The sequence below is a fragment of the Labrus bergylta genome, chromosome 14 (assembly GCF_963930695.1).
Source record: "Labrus bergylta chromosome 14, fLabBer1.1, whole genome shotgun sequence".
Lineage (NCBI taxonomy): Eukaryota > Metazoa > Chordata > Actinopteri > Labriformes > Labridae > Labrus > Labrus bergylta.
Genome location: NC_089208.1, coordinates 23,055,287 through 23,079,021, shown reverse-complemented (window position 1 = coordinate 23,079,021; position 23,735 = coordinate 23,055,287). Strand labels below are relative to the sequence as shown.

The 23,735-nt window shown below is 41.6% G+C and overlaps 1 protein-coding gene across 3 annotated transcripts; it reads left to right on the top strand.

The window, feature by feature from the left end:
- Positions 1-6,192: 6,192 nt before the first annotated feature.
- Positions 6,193-23,652, top strand: p2rx1 (purinergic receptor P2X, ligand-gated ion channel, 1). 3 transcript variants are annotated; one of them, XM_020650427.3, is made up of 13 exons: positions 6,193-6,539; positions 12,004-12,148; positions 14,375-14,446; positions 14,756-14,813; positions 16,596-16,689; positions 17,988-18,068; positions 19,814-19,955; positions 20,049-20,194; positions 21,238-21,328; positions 21,671-21,736; positions 21,826-21,921; positions 22,542-22,586; positions 23,106-23,652. In XM_020650427.3, the coding sequence occupies exons 1-13, from the start codon at positions 6,403-6,405 to the stop codon at positions 23,109-23,111; spliced, it is 1,179 nt and encodes a 392-aa protein (XP_020506083.1). In that variant the 5' UTR covers positions 6,193-6,402; the 3' UTR covers positions 23,112-23,652. The 3 variants fall into 3 exon arrangements, with proteins under 3 accessions (XP_020506083.1, XP_020506084.1, XP_020506082.1); XM_020650426.3 differs by having other exon boundaries at positions 6,196-6,539; positions 14,756-14,825; XM_020650428.3 differs by lacking the exon at positions 22,542-22,586 and having other exon boundaries at positions 6,195-6,539; positions 14,756-14,825.
- The last annotated feature ends 83 nt before the right edge of the window (positions 23,653-23,735 follow it).

Below are 23,735 nucleotides of genomic sequence, written 5' to 3'. Positions count from 1 at the left end.
CATCCCTTCAAACGGATCGAAAAGTGTATTTGTGTTTCAGAGTTGTTCAGCGGAGAACAGCGCAGACCTGCAGATTAAGAATTTAAAGCGCTGTCATCATGGCTTTTCTGATGAGGAGCCAGGTAGCACGCAAGAAGGGTACATCGCTGCAGAGGGCCACAAGGAGTGTTGCACCTTCTAGGTTCATTTTGTGACCCTGACTGAATTAGAAAACCATCTTCCAAGAGACACACAGACCCTGGAAAGAAAGACGAGAGCATCTGCAAATACATTAATGATTTTTATTCTCCAAACAAATAATGAACCGCTGAAAAAGCGCCTCTATTTTAATGATAAGAATTTGATTCATTTGTTGCTACGGTGTTTGGAAAATCTGCAAAAGCCACATGACAACATTTTTCTTATCCAATCACAAGTGCCAGGAGCAAAACAAGGGTTAACCTGAGTTTAACCGGAGTAAGTCTTGAACAAGAGGGAGAAGGATGTTGTGAAATGAAGTTCAGAGGATCAAGGCTTATCTGACACAAACTGGTAGTAGGATATTACCACAGTTTCCTTCTGACTATTAAAACAAGGAAATAACTCTTTACTATACATGTAGTCCCAATATGACGAACTGTCTGTAGATTTAAGAAATGAATAGAGCTGCAGGAAAATACTTCACAGAAACAACAGAAACACGTATTCTGGGTTTTCACCTTGTTGTGGATTTTTCTGTGATTAAATAAAGATCTCAAGTCAAAGGTTTGTCTTTGTGTATTTTATTGCTCGAGTATAAAGGGTTTCTTTTGCAAAAGGGGGAAACTTATACAGAGGTGACCATCGTCAAAAGTGCATAGCAGAATCCTGCTCGGGAGTGTTAACATCTTAACATTTATACCAGACTTCGCAAAGCAGGGCACTGTCATTGGTTGACTCACGTTGATGTGTCTTAATCTGCCTAGAGACTTGCCTATAATTGTCTCATGACAGTTATGTTCGTGGGTTGTTTTGTGTACGTGTTAAATGCATAAGCAAGAACATGTATTTTTCCATTACAACCTCTTTAACTCTTAATGTTTTAATTGCTTTTGTTAATGGTATATGTGTGCATAAATCTAAATCTCTTATTGTTGCACCACGTTTTGCCAATATTTTATGCTTTTTCTTGTTTTCAGTCGCTGTAGAGCACTTTAAAGGCAGTCAGCAAAAGTAAATCTGCTCCATCGTCCCTTCTGGGCCTCTATACATGTGTGGTGGTGACTGTGTCTGTAGAGACTTTGTCCTCTGTCTGGATTTTACTGTTCTGCTTTGTTCTGGTTGACTCGGGACGTTTCTTGGCGGGGAGTTGGTGTGCTTTCTCCAGCCAATCACAGCGCAGCAGGTGAGTTTAGGAGTGGATACAATTCAGTGATTGATGTGGACGTAGCGACTAAGAAGAGAAAATATAATCGTAGTGAAGCTAAATGTCAAGCGGATAAAGCTCGTTCCAAAATGAGGGTGAACCTTGTTGCCTGTGGACGTGGAGTCGTCCTGCTTTCTGTTGGACAAGCAGGGGACATTGTCTTCAAATCGCTCATTAAAAATGTTCCTGCATGTTTCCGGGATGTACTGAAGGCTACTCACTCATATTTTAAAATAATTCTGGATGGCATGATAAGAAAACAGTTCAAGCACTGACATGTTTGTAGAAGTAGGTCAGAGTATTTAGCAGTAGACAGGATATTATGTAACACTTTGTAGCTTGGTACCTGCCTTCTGCAGAAAGGCTTTGAGTTCAGAGGAATGTTCTGAGATGTATAATTTTGGGTTGGTCTGCGAGGGATGCTACACACACACACACACACACACACACACACACACACACACACACACACACACACACACACACACACACGGCTGTGACCATGGTCCTGATAATGCTGCGCTGAAAAGAAGCCTTCAGAGTTATTCTCTCAGTTGTTTACCTCATTAAGGAACTGCAGCTGCAGCATGAAAAATGAAGCTATGCATTGCAGTACTGAAATATGTCAGCATCTAAATAGATCGAATTATACAAAACTCTGTGGCACACTGAAAATAACTTGACTATTTTTCATGGTATGTTCCTGCAACCGTACACACCTGAGAACGTGTTAAGGCTGTGCACGGGGTAACCTGTTGGCCATTTAGATCTTATTACACATTGTACATATACTGTATCCCTCAGGGGATGAATCCTAATGACACCAGAAGGTCAAAAAATCAACTTGTCCAGGACTTTGGTTTATACGACGGAGGATTAGGGCCACATTAAAACTTAAAAAAAAAAAAATTTGAGATTAAAGAATAATAATAGAATAATTATAAGGAAAAAATAATAATCTCGTAAATTAACGAGTTTGAGACCAGCCTGCATGGCAATTATGAAAGTAGAAAATGATGAAAGTAGAACTCTTAAAGTCTTTCCCAGGCAACTTCCTCCAAGTCAGTTTGGTTCTTTCTTCAGAAAAGCCACAGTTTCTTGCAGTATCTTTTCAGGTTCCTGATATTTTATGACAATGTGAAGATGACTAAAATAACGACTCTATTCTTCTTTTATTCTTTAAAGACTTTCAGAGTTCTACTTTCATCATTTTTGCGCTGGCTGGTCTCGAATTCGTTCATTTGTGAGAATAAAGTCATAAATTTACGAGTTTAATCTCGTAAATTTACGACTTTATTCTCGAAAATGTACGAGTTTAATCTCAAAATTAAAAAAAATAATTTTAACATGGTCCTAATCCTCCGTCGTAGGGTTAACAACCAAAAACCTGGAAAATGAATAAGCCACAGTTTCACTTTGTGTTTAGTGAAAATGTTCTTATGCTAACACGCATGCATGCATGCTATTGACTGTTTGCCTGTTGAAGGTCTATCACCGAAACGTTGCCAATAAATGTTTGTTTGCGATTAGACAGTGTGCAGGAGTTTACCTTCAAGTGTAGATGGACACATTGCTCTCCTAAGCACCTGAATGTGTGAAGATTTACTCTATTTTGAAACTGAGGGTGTTAACATGGCTAACAGCAGCACATGAGCATGGTCAGGATGCTTTCAGACTGAACCACACGAGGCAGAAATCTCAAAAGCAGATCTATAATAACTGTTTTGTAGTTTTGGCTGCATCAAAATGCATAAACTTATTTCAGAATCAGAATCGTTTTTTATTGCCAAGTACATTTGCACATACAAGGAATTTGTCTTGGTGTTTTGGTGCAAAAACAGTTAACCAAATAAATAAATAAAAAATAGCAAGAACTTAAAGAATAAAATATAAGAAACAGCTACAAATAAATATAATAAAGTTTAAAAATATAAAAACACAAAATGTACAAAAGGTGCAGTATTCAAAGTCAATGTAATGCATGAAAACAGTTTCAGCCTCCACATTACTGTGATGTTCTCTGACTGTGGGGCTGATGAGAGTGTTATGTGGGGGGGAGGGGGGAGGGCATGTTCATGAGGCTGACAGCAGAGAGGAAGAAACTGTTTTTGTGGCGCAAGGGTTTCATGTCTGGGGTGAGAGGGGGTCGGCCACAATCTTTCCACCTCAGGGTCCTGGATGTGTACAGGTCGTGGAGCGATGGTAGATTGCAGCCCTTCTCTGCAGAGCGGCTGATACGCTGCAGCCTGCACTTGTCCGACCCGTCGGTGCAGCGTACCAGACTGTGATGGAAGAGGAGAGGATGGAAGTATAGGAGTGTACCATCATGGATTTGAATTTCTCTAAAGTCCACAACCATCTCCACTGTCTTCAGAGCGCTAAGATCTCGATTGTCCTCGATTTGATTTAACATCTGTAAGCAAATGACGTTGTTCTATGTCACCTAAATGGATTTACATCGAGCTACACCCAATGTTTCAGCAAACATTGGCCGCCGATTTGCTGAGTAAGAAGTGTAAGGCTCAACGTAATCCTTCTCATATTGTTTTAAAACATCAGTAGGGATTTATTGCTCATACTCTGGACTTTCCAAAAACACCTATCCATTGGAGTGATCATTAGTATGGAAGCCCAAAGAGGACATTTCATTTCAAACTTTAAATTTATTCTCAAAAAGACATTGGGATTTCCCTCATAACAATAACAATAGAAATAATATTAAAAAGCTTAAATTAGAAACAAATTCTGAGCAGTGCTTAAATAAAGAGGTTTATACAGAGGTGAGGTGCTGCTTGTCAACAGGCACAACAGGGAACTGCTTGGGGCCCCAGAGCAGTAGGGGGCCCCCGAGGGCTGACAGACTTTAAACCAAAGCAGCGACCCATAGTGTGCAAATTTTGCAATGACAGTAAGAAACCGCTCTTAGGGGGCGACATCTGACAGCCCTGTACGCGTCTCATGCTTTATACCTGTGAAAACCAGTCAGTGAAATTCAACAGAGAAAATGAAGAGGAATTATCTGACGAAGATGAGGAAGCACCGGGACAGTGGCTGACATAACGGTTATGAACGCTGGTTGGAGAGCCTGTAATGGAAATATTTCCAGTGAGAATATGAACAAAGACCCAAGAGCCAATCATCTTTGTGAGGTTTTATTCCTGCAGGAAGTTGCAGGAAGGAGCTCTGCACAGAGTGTAACATGATGACCGCTCTGCAGAGAAACTCAAATGACAGAGACACTGGAGACTCCTTTTATACATGTCAAAGTGAAAGGAACAATATTGACAGTAGATAAACCATTTAGCACTATCAACCTAAAGAGTAGAAATGTCCGTGCAGAGTCATCCCTGTAGAGATCAAAGGTCATGCAAAAGACCTCTAGAATAACATGATGCTTACAGGCCAGTTAACCTAAAACAGCCTTTCTTGAAATGTCACACAGTTCACAACAAAATGACTTTAACACATAAACAAAATACATTTTATCCCATTACAGGCCTCATCATTTTTTTCCCGCCTATGGCCCTAACAGCATCTGAACTGCCGCTGGATTTATAAACGTGCTAAAATACAGGACCAAAGTGGATTTTTGGCCAGTAACGTCACAGACATGTTTTAGGGAGCTCTGAGATTTATTTAAAAAAGGGGAATAATATGTTACCTTAGAAAATAGAGTCCCTTGAGTATATGTATTGTTGAGCTCGACCCATAAAGATTATCGACCCTTTGGTCTCATATTTAGGAGCATCCTGATATTAGCATTTAGCTTATAGTGCAGCTGCTACTGTGGTGTCAGGCTCGAGTTTAGGATCAATTATCCCCCGCTGTCTCCATATAAAATCAGTTTAGTGCATTTGGCAGACATTAAACTGCAGCGTTTTGAGCATCTGGAGTTATTATTTAGATTGTCTCAAAGTCCCCTTTTTGCAATCCATGCAGAATCCTGCCAATCCTGCCAAATCCTCGCAATCGTACCCAAATCTGTGCATGGCCATTTCACGGTGTCTTTGTGGAACATGCTTTAACCAGATTTTGGATTTGGATTTTAAGCATGGTTCCAAACTAAGATGTTCCATTCGATAATCTCAGGAGATTAGGAAGCGTAGCTCACAAGTGACGAAAAAAAAAAAAAAAACAGTTTTCAAATCAGAAACCATTATGTAATGTGCTTCATATTTCAACTCCTACAAACTGGAAAAATTATAATAATTGTGCACTTGCAGCTTCTTTGAGAATAAAGATTAGAAATTCAAAGCACCTCGCCGCTCATGAAAGGAGAAACTGAGAGACAGAGAAACCCCAAATGTTTCCTGGTGTGCCCCCCTCACAAAATGATAAAAACATAAGACGGCTTAATGTCTGCAAATGGTGACAGCAGGGTGTGGGCAAACAAGCTGAACTGTGCGGTGTGTGTTTGTGTTGAGCTTATGTGGTTTGTGGCTCTGCCTGTAGCATGCAGGAAGAGTGTGTCAGTGGACGCGATAAGGTTTGATTGCACAGAGAGAGAGAGAGAGAGAGAGGAGGAGGTCCGGTGCTTGTGTGGCAGCTGTTGAAGACTTTGAGCTTGCAAGCCAAGAGAGAATTAGAAAAAACAAGTATTTACTTTTATTTGAGTACCAAATAAGAAAGAACAGAGGCAATAAAAATCCAGCAGATGCATTTGTGATGTTAAAATGGACAAATGGGACTGACAGTAGAGGCAGTGACCCTGTGCACAGAAAGCAGCGAGAGAGAGAGAGAGAGAGAGAGAGAGAGAGAGAGAGAGAGAGAGAGAGAGAGAGAGAGAGCAGAAGGGAGGGAGGAAGGGAGGAAGTCCTACTCTTCAGGACTTCTCATGAAGCACGTCAGACGTTTCTTATGAGAGGAGGCAGAGGACCTTAGCCACTATACAGTGAGGGAGCAGACAGAAGAGACCAGGAGAAGAAGAAGTGGAAAGTTGAACTCCGGGTATTTATATGTGAGTGGGGTGAAAAGAGAGAGAGACACCCCCGTCTCTGTGGGTCAGCCGATGAGAGAAGATGAAGAGCCAAATCACAAACGCCCTCTCCGACTTCTTCTTTGAGTACGAGACCCCGCGCCAGGTGCTGGTGAGGAACAGGAGGGTGGGAGTGGTGTGCCGCCTCATCCAGCTGGGGGTCCTGGCTTACATCATCGGGTAGGAGCTAAATACTGTACACTTCTTTTTACTTAGCTGGCTGTTCACAGGGTGGGGGGGGAGGGGGGGGGTGACATGTCCACCTTTGTAGAGGGCTTTGCATTGTGTTGCATGTTTCAGCTTGCTTTTGGTGACACAGTGTGCAGGATGATGACCCCTCAGAGTGACCCTGTAAATTCCAAACAACTGTGTTTGTCTGCTGGCTCTGTGGACGTCAGTGACATGCAGCTGCAGCTGTTGGTTGATTTGTCGTTTAAAATAAATTTTATCAACAAATATTGGCTCATTTTGATTTTATTTAAAGTAACTTTGTCAAGCAAAAATGTAGGGATTTCTTTTTTTTTAGCTTTGTAAATGAAAAGTCCTTTTTATGACCATTTCTTTTCCCCAGCTTTCTGACATTTTATTGACAAAATCATTAATCAGTTAAATGAAAATAGATGAATTGTCATTTTTTTTGGGTGATCAGAGAATTATTTTTAAAGATTTTATGCCTTCATTGTGGAGAGAGAGAGAGTGGGGAATGACATGCGGGAGAGGAGTCAGGTCGGATTCAAAACTGGGCTGCCCGCTTGGAGGACTACATACACCGTACATGGGGCGCACGCACTAACCACTAGGCCATTGTATATATAATCAATTCATTTTTTGGGGATTTTTTCAAGCAATGCGTCAACATTTGCTCATCACAGTATCTGATATTGAGGGGTCTGCTTATTTTTAAGCATTTTGTTAATGAAAGCTTTGATTTTCAGGAAACTTTGGATTATTTTCAATAATTTTCTAATTTAATCAATTAATCATGAGATATATTTTGATAAAGGGGATAATATTTAGTTTTGGCCCTGGAGGGACATCACTCTGATGTCTGCAGTTGTATTTGTATGTACGGAGGGAGTTGTTCAGTGAACATTATTTTTAAAGGAAACATGTTGAAGGTGCCTCAGCGGATCAGAGGAACTTCAGACTGAAACATGCCTGGTACTGTTGACACAGCAAATACGCTCCATATCCGTGACAACTTGAGTGATGTCAGAATGGAGAAAAACGTGTGATTGGAGGACAGATAGTCTTATTCTCTGCCCTTCTCAAGTTGAGACAAAATCCACCGCATGCTTTTTAACTTACGCATAGACCTTCTCCACACACACACACACACACACACACACACACACATGCTTTAACATGTTGGAGCCGTTCCCTGCAAAGTCACTCTGAAGAAAGCAGAGATTGTCTGTTCTATTAAATCTCCAACGCTGTGTCCAGGTGTTTGTTAGTTTGTAATTACTCAAAGATTGTTTATCTTAGTGTGCGTGTGTGTGAGTGGGTGAGTGTGTGTGAGTGGGTGAGTGTGTGTGTGACAGTGTCAGTGTCTGTGCACCTCGGAGCAGCATAACCTGAGGAGCTGAGTGTGATGAACATGCTGAGGCATATGCTAACACATATAACAATCAAATAATGCCACACGGGGCGCTGAGACGTTTTACCTTCTGCTGGTGACATCAGAGGTGACTTCAAAAAATGTGGTGGATGAAGTTATACTTCAAGAGAGAAAATATTCTCTTGCTAATGGCAAGGTGTTTCATCTTTTCTTTTTTGTGTTAAAGAGAAAAAAAGTAGTTATGTAAACTGATTTGAAATCAGTTTGTGGTCCTTATCTTGGGCTCATCTTGATGAGAGCTGCAGCATGTCCATTATATTGTATGGTATCGCATCGCATCCAGTATATATATATATATATTTAAAATATATATAAAATATATATATATATATATAAAGATTTAATATATATATATATATATATATATATATATATATATATAGTATCGTACTGTATCGCATCTAACCATACTGTACTGTACTGTACTGTATCAAATCTTACTGTACTATATCTCCTCCAATGGTAAAACCTAAGAGTTCTCAGAAACCAAAGAGGAACTGACAGAATGTCAAAGTTTCTGCCTGGAGGGATATTCTACGACCTCTGCAGCTGTCTTATGCAATGCCACCTGCCTTCTCGTGCAGTCAGGAGGGGCCACATTAAAGTCTGCTGTTGATGGGCACACAAGGAGATGTGATTAAGACGCTGTCCTGACTCCACGCTTCAGGACTCAAGCTGAATGCAGACGGGTCGGACCAAAAGTCAGACTGTCTCCCTGGCACTTGCAGCGAACTTTTATTACTCATTTTTGTTATTCAATCCGCAGAAAATGAAAATGTGTCGCAGTTTTGGGAAGTCTTATCTAAAATTTGAAACATGATGCATCCTCAGCAAGCCAAACAGTGCTCAACATGGATAAAATCTAACATGTAAATATTTGTTATTCTGTTAACTCAATGAAGAAGGTAAAGAGTAATTTAAATGAGAAGCAGCCTCACAAACCAGGACAAGTTGTCTTTCAGTTAATTCACATTTTCTCACTTTTAAGATGACAAAAAAAAGCAAATCTATTGTTGTCTGTTTCATGCTGATTAGTTAAAGGTTGATTTTTTTCTCCATTGTGATTTGTCTCCACAAAACGAGCACTAATCTCAGCTCTGCAGCATGATGGTGGGAAGAAAAGCCCTGCACACATCAAGGAGCCGCTGCAGCCGCTGCCTCGCTGCCTCGCTGCCTCGCTGTTCTCCTTCTGTCGCAGCAGATACAGATCTCACTTAGACTGCTGTTTTGGAAGATCCCTCCATTATTTCATGCTCATGCGTTTCTTTATTCTATTAATGCGCTCTATTTTTTTTTCTTCTTCTGAACGTATGCGCTGCAGCTTGCATAATTTGATTTGCCCGACTGATAGAAGTTGTGTCTTTTGGCTCATTGTGCGTACTTTATTTCTCTTTGAGGACATCTTTCTGTTCCTCTGCTGCCATGAGGAGTTGTCTTTGTGCGCTGATGGAGGAACGTGTGCCGCAACACATGAGTCCTGCAGGCCCTCTGCCAGCGGGTAATTGATTTTCCCACCCTGGATGAAATAGCTCTGCATCTACGTGTGTGTGTACACAGAGTATCCAAGTGCACACCAGCTGTTAACCATTCCCCTCTGGCCACGCACACACAGATAGGGAAACACAATGAGACACTTCACTCTGATCAGGAAGTGAGATGCTGGTTTTTAAGGAACAGTAACTTGTTCTGAAATTGGTCAACTCACCAAACTTTCAGATCTTTATGATGCTTTCCATCAGACTGAAACTCAATGTGTTAACAGGTGTTTACATTTTTGGCGTATGAAAGCAGAAGCAGGAGCAACTTGGGGTTAAGTGTCTTCCCCAAAGTCACATCGGACATGTAGCTGCAGGAGCTGGGGATCAAATCCCTGACCTTCTGGTCAGGGCCAGCTCTTGGCATAGGCCATATAGGCGGTCGCCTAGAGCACCACATGCTGGAGGGGCACCCCCCCCCTCAATAATTTAAGGGCCAGTTGGCGCCCATTTTCAGCCTTCCCTAATGTTCTGTCTGAAGAAAAATAAATGAACATATAAAGAAATAAAGAACGAAGGAATGGGGGGCACCAAATCTTAATCTCACCTAGGGCACCAAAATGGCTGGAGCCGGGCCTGCTTCTGTTTAAGAGACGCCCGACTCTACCAACTGAGCCAGTATACACAGTATACTGTATGAGTACTCAGATTCTTTGCCTTAGTAAAAAACAAAAAAGGCAACCAATAATAGTTGCTCATTTTACCAATGTGCCATAAATCTATTGATTCATCTGTCCATGAAGTTTGTGAAACTGGCCGCTGTAGTGTCCTGACGTGCTGCTTCGACGTGTACGCAGATGGTCGCTGTAGCGGCTCAAAGTACTTAATAATATAATGAGGTCGTTAAGTCGAATGGTTTCCTGGTGCCCCTCCAAAAGGTCAGCAGATAAATGTTAGGGGTCATTAGATGAATCATCCTGCTCCGCTGTTGTTTCTTTACCATGTTAATCATCTCCAACCAGAGACTGAACATCCCACACACTGCCTCCAGGACCATATGACTGTAAACTATCACTCTCTATATGAGCTGCAGCGCAATCAGATAAGACACCGATCAACACTTTGTATTCACCAACTATCTGGATTTTTAAACAAAAAGGAGCTGGTGTTCATAAAAGCCATGAACATAGTGTAACCGCTCTGATTCTGTTGTGAACCGAGAAACTGGGACAGGCCGGGAAGCAAACGTTAAGATTCAACCTTTTGTCTTTAGGATGTCTCTACCCGAGAAAGAACAAACCCTCCCCAAGGTGTCAAATAGAAACAAGTCAATGGATGTGCATTTAAAATGAAAATAAGATAAGTTCTGATACACATATTTGTGTTCTTCTAACTTTCTAACCTACTGATGTCCATGAAACCTACAAATGTTTTAAATCATTGGTTAATGTTGAGCAACTCCCTCTACATAACCTGTTTTTCATTTGTATAACAGGGTTAGACTCCTTTATGTAGAGGAGAACACTATTTGTTCTATCAGCTGATTGGCGGTTACCAGTGTCTACTCAACCACATCTGTGTTTAAGCATGTTGACTGGGGGAGGGGTTACTGCCCTTTGTGATGTCATGAAGGGAAAATCTCCAAACGACCTGTTTGAGCACACATTTTCTGAAAAGTGGAGCAGGCAGAAGACGGAGGCGATGGACTTTTCTCACCATTGGGGGGTTTGTAGACAGACTAGAGACACATATTAGTGTTAGAGAAACATGGTGAAGTGACCTTTAATGTCAATATTCAAACCTATCGGTTATTGTCTGAAGACGTTATAGCCTCTGGGAGTGAAGGTTATGCTCTAGCCAGCAGTTAGCCAAAATGAGAATAGAGGTGGAGTTCAAAACCATCTACGGGCAGATTGGGATGCACTTGCATGCAGGTATCATGTTGATGGACATTGATTGAAGCTAATTTGTTGTTCGATGTCTGCTGATGGGTTCCACAATCATATTATGGCGTACTGAAGTGTGTTTTGTTTATTTAGCTCTTCATATTTACAGCCAATGCCCACTAAAGACTCCAGTGGACAACACTACTCAAAGAGACCAGAATACTTACTGATACCACATTTGGATACCCGTATCTGGTCCTGCCAACAGATTCTACTAATAAAGTTTACATCCCTATCAGTGCAGCCAATACTGTTTCACTTTTACTTCAGATAAAAAGCTGAATCACAAACCGAAAGTTTAACCAAAGCCTTCTTCCTATCTGTACTTCATCTTCAGTAAATTAAGAAAAAAAGACCTCCTCTGCTCGACACAATGGGATTCAGTTTGTTTGATTTGCATCCGTGATGGCAAAGTGACAAGAATGTGACATTTCACAACCACGATCACTCATACACTCCCCTGTGAGGTGTGCTACTGGCATGTTCAGTCAGTGTGTCATCATCACCCCTATGCATGCCCTTGCCTGTGGTGTGTTGGAGGGTTGGGCCGGGGTGTTGTGTAGTGTGGGCCTGACAGGAAGCTCTCTGTGTCCTCTGTACAGGTGGGTGTTCATCTACGAGAAAGGCTACCAGTCCACAGACACGGCCGTGAGCTCCGTCTTCACCAAAATGAAAGGAGTGGGCTACACCAGCGAGATAGGAAAAGAGAGAGTCTGGGACGTGGCCGACTATGTGTTCCCTCCACAGGTTGGTGACGCCTCAAACACGCTTATCACATGACTCCCAAGTGTTCAACAACTCGTTTGTCACACTACACAAGTCACTGGCCGTTTATGAAAGTTATAGAAAACCTTTGCATAAGTCACATGCTGAGAGTTGAACAACCGCTGTCCATGAATCAAACTGTCTGATAGAATGACCATCAGGCTGAGTCACATCAGCAATGTGAAGGAACACATTCTCCCTGAAGAAAGCTGGACTCTCAGTCATATGGTGGTGACAGAGATTAAGATTTAGTCATGCTCTTAAAACATCCGTGTTGGCTAGATTTCCTGCCTGATCCAACGCCCGATGACACAAAGTTAAAGTCCACACAGAGTGAAAATTACCAGCTTTGTCAACATCAAGGTGTCACTGGGTTGTTGCGTGCATCCTGTAAAGATCTGAGCAAACAACTCGTCCAAAAGGAAGACTCAGGTCAAACATATTTCTTTGTTTACCCTCGGGGACCTGTTATCTGTGAGAATGGAATAAAGAGACACAATGAAGATGGTCATGTTTGCTTTGAGTTGTGGGTGTGGGCCTTTTTATTTAATGCAGACGGGATTAGACTCACGGTTTGATGTGAGCTCGAGCAACAAGATGAAAAGATCACTTTGTTCTCACGCCACATGCTTTGATACATTACATCTTTAAAAGTTCATTTTTATGTCTAAATCCGGGTCATTGTGTGAGAATTAATTAATCCAACAATGACAGTGAGAGAACAGTGAGTGACTTTGGATGTTCTCATGTGGTGATAAGGGATGGTTTGATTGTTGAAAATGTTATCAAAACCTATTCACGATCAAAAGCGTCAAAGTAGAATAGTGTGGTGTCAAATCCAGCTTCTTTCCCCCAGTTTAACATATTCAACATTAAACATTTTATGAATTCAGAGCTCATGAGGCCTGCCGGTTTGCTATCTTCAAAAAGCTGCTTTCTCCCCCTGTTTCTAATTCTTATGCTAAATTAAGCTAATGAGCCATAGCTTAGTGTTTACCAAGACATTTAAGGGTTGTATAAATCATAATTTTGGGGGGTGCAAGAAAACATATACTTTACCTAATGTTACACTTAAGCTGCAAACTGAAATCTGACAGTGGCATGTGTCATTTGGGATGGGATGTTATTTGTTTATTTATGTGTGTATATTTCAGCCTGTGTGTGCTGAATGATTATAGAGTGTAAAAACAGAATTTCCCCTTGCGGGATCAACAAAGTAATAAAGTAAATATTATCTTATTTATTTCATGTACTGTATTTAACTTGGAGAACTTCTGTGAGATGAAGAATCTCATTTCTAACAGTGTCCTGGCCGAGAGGGGCAGCAGCACATTAAACAAGTTACAGACATTAAACACAGATCAGCATGTCCCGAGTCACAGCCTCCTCCCGCGTCAGCTGCCACCACTGAACCCCCCAACCTGTGGATAGAGAAGGGAACAAGCCCTGAACTCTCCCACCAGGCTCCCTGACCCTTTAGCCTCACCCTGAGTCACAGAGCAGAAAAGTCATCAGTCAAAGCGACGAATCTTCCTCCAACACCTTCACTCTACTTTCAAAAAGATTAAAAGAGACCAGCCCAACAGGCGTAGATCAGGAACTCTGCTCCTGCAGGAGCAGCGTACCTTAAACTCCTTTTCCCTGTTTCAAGAGTATCTGAGTCGCAGAGTGAAGACTGAAACTTCCAGCACTTTTCACCTGAATACAACAAAACAAGTATGAGGGAAGCAGGTGAAGTATAGCTTAATAAATAAGAACATGCCAATGATTTTGTGTATGCAATGCAGGCCAGCTGACTCGATCACACAGAGTACAAGGATGAGTCAGAGCCCTAAGAATCTCAACGCACCATGATAAACAGCATCTAAATTAAGATTTAAGGCTCTGAGAAGAAGCATGCATGTTTAAAACATCACCGTAATCAATCAGAGGCCTGACAGTAGCTGCAACAAGTTGTTGCTTTGCAGTAACAGCAAAAGAAAAACAAGACTTATTTCTGAAATACAAAAACCCAACTTGAGCTTTCCTGATGTTTGAAGAATCAACAAAGCCACCATTGGTTTATAATGGCTTAATGTTTGACAGGCTGCATGTAATAAACTGAAGCTTAGCCTGCAAATTACATAACTACTACATCCTTCATCATGTCATTTTATGGCATAAATAACGCAGACAATCACATTATCTGTGTTGATCTTGACCCCTCAGGGAGACTCATCGTTTGTGGTGATGACTAACTACATCATAACTGAAGGTCAGAACATGTCGAAGTGTCCAGAGGTGAGTAAACTTTCTCCTACAATCCTCTGTGTTTCCTCCTTCTCTGTTTGATTTATGCATGTCCATAAATAGTCAAACTAAACAGAGATTCTGTCTCATTCCAAGACTGTTTCTGTAATTGGGTAATCGTCCAGCTGTAGAATACAGGGCACATTTCTTTGTAAACATAATGGCCTCCAGATGAGTCAAACAGCAGTTTAAGTATAAGAATATATGCAAATCGTTCTTTCACCTTGTTGTTTCCATGTTACTTCACATTCCCTCGTTGTCGACACACACGCTCTAACTCTGATCTCCTGTGTGTCACAGCTCCCAGGGAAGCACAACTGTACCTCAAACAAAGACTGTGAAGGAGGGGGTTTCAAACGTACGGGACATGGTAAATCCTGACGGCCCGACAGTGTGTGACGTCTGCAGTCATCACTGAATAACCGTCTGTGTGTGTGTGTGTGGCTAAGCTAAGCATTGTCTATCATGAGAAGAGTTGTTCTTGTGTAAGGAAAAGTCAAACAGAAATGCTTCTCTGTGGTCTAAGAATGTTAGGACCGACCATCGGACACACAGTTCGGACACCGAAGCATTTTGATCGGACCAGAAGATGATCCTACAAATCCTTCAGAGAACCTCCAGGAACATTACCTAAAAGGTTCTCTGAAGGTATTCTAAGAAATCTCAACTTAAACCTCAGAGAACATTTAGGGAACATTTCTGAAAGGTTTTGTAAAACCTTAATGGGACCCTTCTCTGACGGTTCTCTTACAACGCAGAAATGTACAGGAAAGAGATCAACATCCATCCATCCATGCATTATCTACCTGCCACGCTACCATTCTCACTTATTGGCAATTTTTTAGTCACCAATTAACCTAACGACCTGGAGTGAACCCACGCATGCATGGGGAGAACATGCAAACTCCACACAGAGATGCTCCTGTCAGACGGGGATTTGAACCAGGTGTGCTATAAGGCAACAGCACTAACCACTGCACCATCGTGCAGCCTAAGAGATCAACAGAGACCATCAAACCGAAACCAAGCTCCTCTTAGTTTCATTGAATATCTTAAAGCCGGTGACAGCAGCATGATGTGCTTAGGGAGGTTGGCCTCGAGGATCATCATGTCATTGAGAAGTGTATTTGTTAAAAGGGTTGTGGCTCTTGGGAGCTGCTCTAGAATTGGCTCACACAGTATAAACTGTATAAAACAACCCCGATCAGACTGTCTGTAAACACTCGGATGTAAAACATGTTGCTGTTGTCTACAATAAGCAGATCAACATCAGAAACCACAGTGTGAGCAACCGGCTGTTTGCATTGTGCTCGTTGATCACTGAAGCGAGCGAATACAACCCTGCCTTGAGCAAGTACACACATTCATGTTTATATAAACACTGGGACAGATGTTACAATTAGCCCTGTGTATAAGAGCTGACACAAATCATGAGCACACAGAGACATGAAAAATAATAACCCTTCAGACAGGAGTGGTTTTAATAGGTCCGGATATATGCGTCGTCGTCAGCGTGTTCAAAGAGAAGTTACATAAATTAACCGTCCCCATCTGGGTTTCAATCCGGAGCCTTTCAAGTCCTGTGTGACCGACATTGACTTTAATAAGAGCAATGTTAGCCGAAGCTTTAGATCTGTCTGTTTCAGACCAGTCACATCCACCTTGAGGTGCCAGCAGAGGAGAGTAGGTCTCTTCAGAGGCGGCGTGCTGTCTGTATGACTGTGGACAGGCAAACACGAGGGGTCGCCTCCGGAGCTAAACACACCAGTGGGCTTCTGTAAAAAAAAAAAGGTCAAAGGTTGAAGCAGAGCGACCAAACGCCTGCTGGAGAACTGTCTGTGAACTCACCCAGCACACTATGAGAGAGAGCGATAGCAACAAAGCTAATCACACGCAGAGAAATGATATGTTCGGATCAGGGAGAGATAAAGGAAACAGCCATTTCAGCGCTCGCTTTGCTTCACTTTTAAATCTCGCTTGCTGCCATTGATGCTAACTCGAGATAAGATGATTAAAGCCATGCTATGTCTTGCTTTTTATTTTCTCTCTTCCTCGCTGCTTGAAATGTACAGCGTGTTGTACTTCTGACTGCTTCACTTTAAAGTTTTGTCTCTCATGATGAGTGTGTTTCTTCTTCAAGGACAAATGACAGGAGTTTGTGTGAAGTTGAACACGACACAGACCTGTGAGGTGCTGGCCTGGTGCCCTGTGGAGGATGATCGCAAAATACCAGAGTATGTGGAAATACTTCCTACTGCAAGCTGATACCGAACATGTGCATCGATTACATAACTGTCTGCACTAAGATTGTCATGATACCAGAATTTTAACCTCTGATACCAATCCAGTAAAAGTCAAACTGTATCAACACGTTTTTTTATAACGCAGCAACAAAAGTCGAAGTCCTGTGCATCAAATACTGAATCATTTCTTGTTTTTAAGTGACAGAAATTGCAAGCTTGCAACTCCTGCACAATGTCTTAATCGTACCAATGCTTTTCCAAAATATTTTTTACAACTAAGACAGTGCTCTCCTTCTTTCCACCGCAGCAGCTTGTGGTAAAAATAAAAAATTAAGATTTTTAGTTTTCATGCTTCAATACTTTTTGATACTAACGATCATTAAAATAAGAATTTGTGCAATTTCGACCGTGCTCTCTCTCTCTTTACTCGCAGCCACTTTGAGTTAGAAATATGCAGGGGCGTGTCCAGACTTTTTTTTTTTGATCTGGGGTGGCCCACCTGGGTCACTGACTTGTGCAGGGGTTGCTTGAAGTTTGTAGGCACATGCACACAAATGAATTAATTTTTTTTAACCCTTTCTATCTTGTGTTACTTACAAGTAAATATAAGTGGGGACAGAAAGGGTTAAAAAAAACAACAACTTATATTTACTTGTAAGTAACACAATTTGGCAACACACACATCTTCCTAGCTTGATTCTTTAGGAACTCAAAAACAAACATGTTTGTGCAAAGTCACAATTTCAAATACTTTGAAATATAAATCGCATGCAAACCCTTGTACGCTGTCTAACTTGCAAAAATTAATTTATTGGCAATTAAGTCCATTTCGAGTGAGATAGTGTGCACAAGTTTTTGCTTTTTACATTTTTATGGAAAGAGCAAAAATATTTATTTACAACTGAAAGTACTTCCATCAGCCTGTTGAAAACAGGCTAAATAGTTTGTTCTTAAGTCCCGCCTCTGATTAGGCAAATAGCCAATCATAGTTTAGGGGTCGCACCTGGGGTGGCCAATAAAATCTATGGGGGCCATTGCCACCCCTCTGGACACGTCCCTGGTGATATGTATAAGGATGTATTTAAAATACATTCAAAGCTTCTGTACTTCTTGTTCCCTTTGATCATGGAATTAAAAAGATTGTATCAGAGATTGTTATTTTTTTAAACATACGGTATCAAACACTTTGACAACCTCAGGCTCCACACGAGAAATTATGTTTGAAATGAAGTATTCTGCTCATAACACAGTCCTTAATACTCTCCTCTTTTCTGTTTTTTTCCGTCTAGTCCTCCTATGTTGATGTCTGCAGAGAACTACACGCTGTTCATCAAAAACTCAGTGACCTTCCCCTTGTTTGGAGTCACGAGGTGAAGGACCGGTTCTGTCGAGCTCAGCTGAAGCTACACATGTTTTGGGATTAGGATAGATAAATAGAAATAAAACAGCTGTGATAAACGTTGTTATACTCTATGTTGATCCTAAGTTGAATACTGATAACGAATCATCCTTAAGGGGCAGTCTGCCAATGTGAAAAGGTCAGTTTAATCATGGAGACTCTCTGTAGCTGTTGAAGAGCGATTCAAAGTTTGAGAGTTTGTTCTTAGATTTAACAGATTATTTTGAAGAAGGAGGGTCACACGGTACATCATGTAGATGCAAAGCAACCGAATAAAACAATGCCACAAAGTGTAGTAGTGGCAGAGTTTCTGTGCGGTTTTCTTTGCCAGGTGGTGGTTTGGTTTATTTTTGCATACCTGTAGGCTGATAATCCCTTTACTGGCAGGTTTGGTCACACATGCAAACCGCCTCAAAGTAAAAAAACACCCACGCAAACAACAACACATCTAGCCTATATAAAACCTTATCTAAATACAGCAATGGAAAATATGCAAAATACAAATATGACTATATACGTGATATACGCGTAATATGAATATACGTGGGCAAAGTTTCAGATCATGAGGTAAATGTATGTTGGAGTAATCCCAGTCTGAGTCTGCAGAGGGCGCTAAACAGCTTGTTCTGCAAATCACGGTATAGTTCCCCGATATGAACTCAAGAATTTCCCAAGACGGCTCCAAGCCTCTACGTAAGCCGGTGAAACCTCTTACTTAGACTCTCTTCTCCCAGCACTGGAGAGCAGCCCTCCCCTGGCAGCCCTGCAGCGTTCTGCCCCCTAGAAGGCTTCCAGAGAGCTGACCAATCAGAAGAAAGTGGGCACCTGGGGAGGGGGGCCTTAAAGAGACAGTAGCTTAAAAAGAACTGTTTCAGGCAGAGGCAGAAACGAGGGTTTTTACAGACGACAGTATCAGATAAATATATCCTGCAGAGCTGCTCTGTAGGTTTCACAGACTGACGACATGTAAGGTGAACATGAGGAGAACGTTGGATTGTTAACAAAATACAAAACCTACGGTTTCTGTGAGCTATTTTGATCTTTGCATCTATAAAACACTGTGTGATTCGATCTGTTTTGGATATGGGCCCAATATTTTGTGTAATACTTTTCTTAATGGAAATAGTATGGAAATATTTGCCTTTCCATATTCTTGCTTTTGAATTCAGATAATGTTTTTTATAGATGTTTTTCAACTTAAGGTCTGTTAGCATGTTTGACCATACCTGCCATCATCGTGCTCATCAGCATGTTGGTGTGCAAATCTCCAAAGGAGGATCCAATTTTTTCACGCCCAACTGAGACCATTGTGTCCAAACTTTGTGAACTTTTTATGACATTGAATGTGTGTTATATAAGAAAGAAAACTCCTTCAAAAGGTGGATATATTTTGAGTTTTGAACATGCATGTTTTTATTTGACTGGTTACTAATTGACTACTTTGCTGAAGTGCATTATGGGAATTGTAGTAGCCAGTGTTTTTTGAGTTTGACACATACAAGAAGCTAAAAGTCAGGACATTTATGCCTCAATTCTCACTTGTGCCTTTTGAAGGTTGCATGTTAGCCGTTGTAGCCGTACAACTGGCAAGAATTTAAAACTACTTTCCCCCTGGTTATTTGAGTGTTATTTTGTTTCCCAGGACAAAACAAAAAAGTGGTGAAATTGTTCCATTAAGAGTAAATCTGTGTTTCATATTGTCCATCTGTGTTTCAGGAGTAACCTGGTGGAGGGTATTGATGCTGAGTACATCAGTAAATGCCTCCATGATCCAGAGAAAGCTCCGCTGTGTCCCATTTTTAAACTGGGAGACATCGTCAAACTGTCTGGTTTCAACTTTGAAACCATAGCCAAAGTGGTAAGTACAGAATCGATGCACATGCTTTGTTGTCAGGTGTTTGTGTTTCTTTTGTCCGTCTTGTTATTCTAATGGTTTCATGTGTCATGACAGGGAGGGGCCATTGGTATAGTGGTGGACTGGACGTGCAACTTTGACACGGATGTCAGGAACTGTAAACCAAAGTACAACTTCCACGGTCTGTACGGGAACCCCACAGAGACGGACAAAGCCCGAGCTTCAGTGGGCTACAATTTCAGGTTGGTAAAGCCCCGTTTCCGGTTCAGTACGGCATACATTTATTTAGACTGTCAAAAGTTGAGAAGGGTTCCAAAAATAACTGATCCGTACCATCCTACCTTTTTGGTACCCTTCAGTTGGGGTGCCAAGCGTACCGATCCGACCCTAAAGCGAGGAGCTAGACGCACTGCAGTCAAATGATTGGTCAAAATAATCTTCACTTCCTGTGCTACAGCGTTAATAAAGGACAAACACAAAACGCACCATGTTTAAATATCCTTCGGATTTGGGGAGGGTTAAGCCCCATTTCCACCAAGCGGTCCAGTTCAGTTTGGTTCGGTTCAGTACTCATTTATTGGCATTTCCACCGTCAAAAGTTGGGAATGGTACCAAAATAAGGGATCCATACCTACTTTTTTGGTACCCTTCCCTAAAGGGTCCCTTGTTTTCTGTGTTCTTCTTGAACGTTTGACTTAACGGGTTACACTGTGTTGGGCTGCTTACCAAATAAGGGTACGGTTGGCTGTGGAAACTCAAGCAGGTTCAGGGTTTACTTTCAAGGTTGTTTTGATTATTTGCCTTGGAGATGCAGACCTCATCAATCTTTGTTTACTGTGTCTCGTTCTTCCTATTTATTGAATTTATTGGATGTCTACACTTTGTCGCGCCGCTTTGATTGAATTATGTGTAAGGGTACGGTTGGCTGTGGAAACTCAAGCAAGATCAGGATTAACCATTTGTGGATTTGTTTATCTGACATGGAAAGACAGTAACATTGGTGCTCTAACATTTAACAGGAATTTGACAAATATTCGTCTATTTCCATATCAAATTCAGATTAATTCAGAATCACAGAGTCCCACCTTGGGACGTGGGCAGATTGTTTTTTCCATTCTTAAATTCTCATTTGTTCTATTCTATTATCAACGCCCACAGGTAGTACTCCGTGACTTTGTAAAATAGATAACACCTGAACCTGTTTTTTATACAGCACCTGATGATGAAGAGTTCGGTTGGGCTCTTATCTTTTGTTCACTGTTATGACTCTCATTGCTTTTACTAGGTATGCAAAGCATTATTTGGAGGACACAATTCAGAAAAGGACTCTCCTCAAGGTGTTCGGGATCAGGATCGACATCATCGTGCAGTCACTGGTTAGTGGTACATCTGAACCAGTGATACTCAACCTGAGGTTCTTGAGCCACATATGGCTATTTTAGGTCCTACTTGGAGAAAAAAATCCAAAGTAATTATTTAAAAAAGGGAAACACTGTCAGCAGAAATTATTCTTTGCAAGTCATGTCACCGTGTTTCCCACACATATTTTAGGAAAGAAAGAGGTTTTTTGATTGTGGCTCTTGCAGAAATATTTTTTGGTCAACGTGGCTCTTAAGTCTAACAAGGCTGAGTACCACTGATCTGAATGCTTGCACTGATATGAAGTCCATACATGAGATAAAGGAGATTTGGAATAATCATTCCTCTGTGCTTCACAGGCGAGAAAATTCGACATCATCCCAACGCTGACAGCAATCGGCTCTGGAGTGGGAATCTTTGGAGTGGTACGTTTAAGACTTGAACCTGCAAAAAAATCACCTTTAATGTCTGCAAAGTAACATTTATAACTCTGACTTTTGAAATTACTTTTCAGGCAACTGTAGTGTGTGACCTGGTGCTGCTCTATTTGCTCCCCAAAAGAGAATTTTACAAGAACATGAAATTCAAATACACAGACACACACATACAGGTAAGCTCTGCAAGACATGTGGCTGAATGTCTACTGTTATATTCTGCTTTGAAAGATTATTACTTTGAGCACAAGGTGGCAGCAGAGAGGCATGTATCAATGGCAGGAGTGTGGCATTACTCTGTGTGTCACCCTCATTTGGGCATCTCTCTTGTGAGGTAGCGCCACATGCTCTAAAATCAGAAACCCCCCCAGCAGCCCACAGGAGGAGCAGATAATGCTGTGTTTATTCCTGTAGCACGCCCAGCCAGTGTCGGACCGTTTCTATCTCCTTTTTCTTATCTGATAGAAGATGAAATCGTCCCCCATGATCCCCTCCTGCCCAGACAGTTCCCTTCTTTTACTGAACCAGGCAGAACGTTTTGTATTTGCAGCCTGACAGCGAGTCACTTGGTTTAGACACAGGCATCTATTACACCATTGAAGCCAAGGCAAGCCAAGCCAAAGGCAACGACCAGTCCAACGTGAGTGCTCGTAGACGTAGAAGTCGACATCCATGTCGATGTAGACGAGTAGATTTGATTAGTATTTGTAATCAATTATGTAGACTGGAGGTAAATCCTTTTTTTTGTTATTTACCTGCATGAAACCTAATACCTTCTGTTCTGTGGATTTGACAGGATCCGGATTCAGAGGTCGGCAGCATAGAGACTGAGGTGTCTAAAGTAAGGGATTCATAGGTTTCTAACAGAATACAGAGCCCTGCGTTAGTTCAGGCAGAATACAGTAGAATTCTGAGAACCGCCCCAATGCCAACCAATCATTATCACACCCTGACAACCAGGCGGTCTGTTTAAACCATTCTGCATCTCACTCCTCCTGCATCACATCCACTCCCTCCACCACCCCGACCTCCACCAGCTTCAGTCAGCTCATTTTATATTCTAGGATGAATTGTTTGCTTGTTAGGTCTGCCAGATGTCAGTATCATTACATGCACATTCAGATTCTGTTCTGCATGTCCCCATGGAGGGAATTAAAGGTTTGGGCTGTCAGCAAGATCTGTGGCATGCTGCACTGATCCTGCTAAGAGCTAAGAGCAGAACCAATACTGCCAAATACAACTGTACAAACCATAAGTGCAATAAATGGTTAAATCTATGACGAGAGTGTTCCTGACTGAAATACTGTTTACTTTGGTTTCCATGAAGGCTGATGTCTCTCTTTTCTGCTCTGCTGTCTAGAAATGACCCGGGAGGAAGCTTGTAAGGTACTTTTTTTTTGGACGGTGTAGTGCACTGGAACCCTGCAATAAACCCCCCCACAAGTCACCATGGAGAAACACACTCAGACTCTAAGAGGACTCTTGACTGGAGCGATCAAAACCAGAGACATGGCTCCACGTGTCCTCTTCTTCCTCTTCATTTTCCAGTTGCATCTTCGGCCACCACCTCCCAACCTGAGAGACGATACAGTGACTCTTACTCTCGGTGTCGAGCCCTAGCATAGCTCAGCTGTGTGTGTGTTCTTTTTTTTGGGTGTAGCTCGGTTTGCTTTTTTTTCATACTTTGGGTGTAACCCTCCACCTAACCATCTCCATATCTGTGCAGGTGAAAGCACATGTTCTGGCACTAACTGTGTGTGCACATATCATCCATAAGTCAATCCATTAAACCGTCACTGTCCTTGTCAAAGAAAGATAAACACATGACGTGTGGATGTGCCGCTGTCAGAGTCATCCTGTGTGCACCTTGTGATCAACTGCTGCATTCAATAAAACATGTACAGATATTTCACTGCTGTTTTCTTTTAGGTTCAAATAAGGCCGTCGGCATTGAATAATTAAGATCTCAATTTAATGCATTAATGTTTTT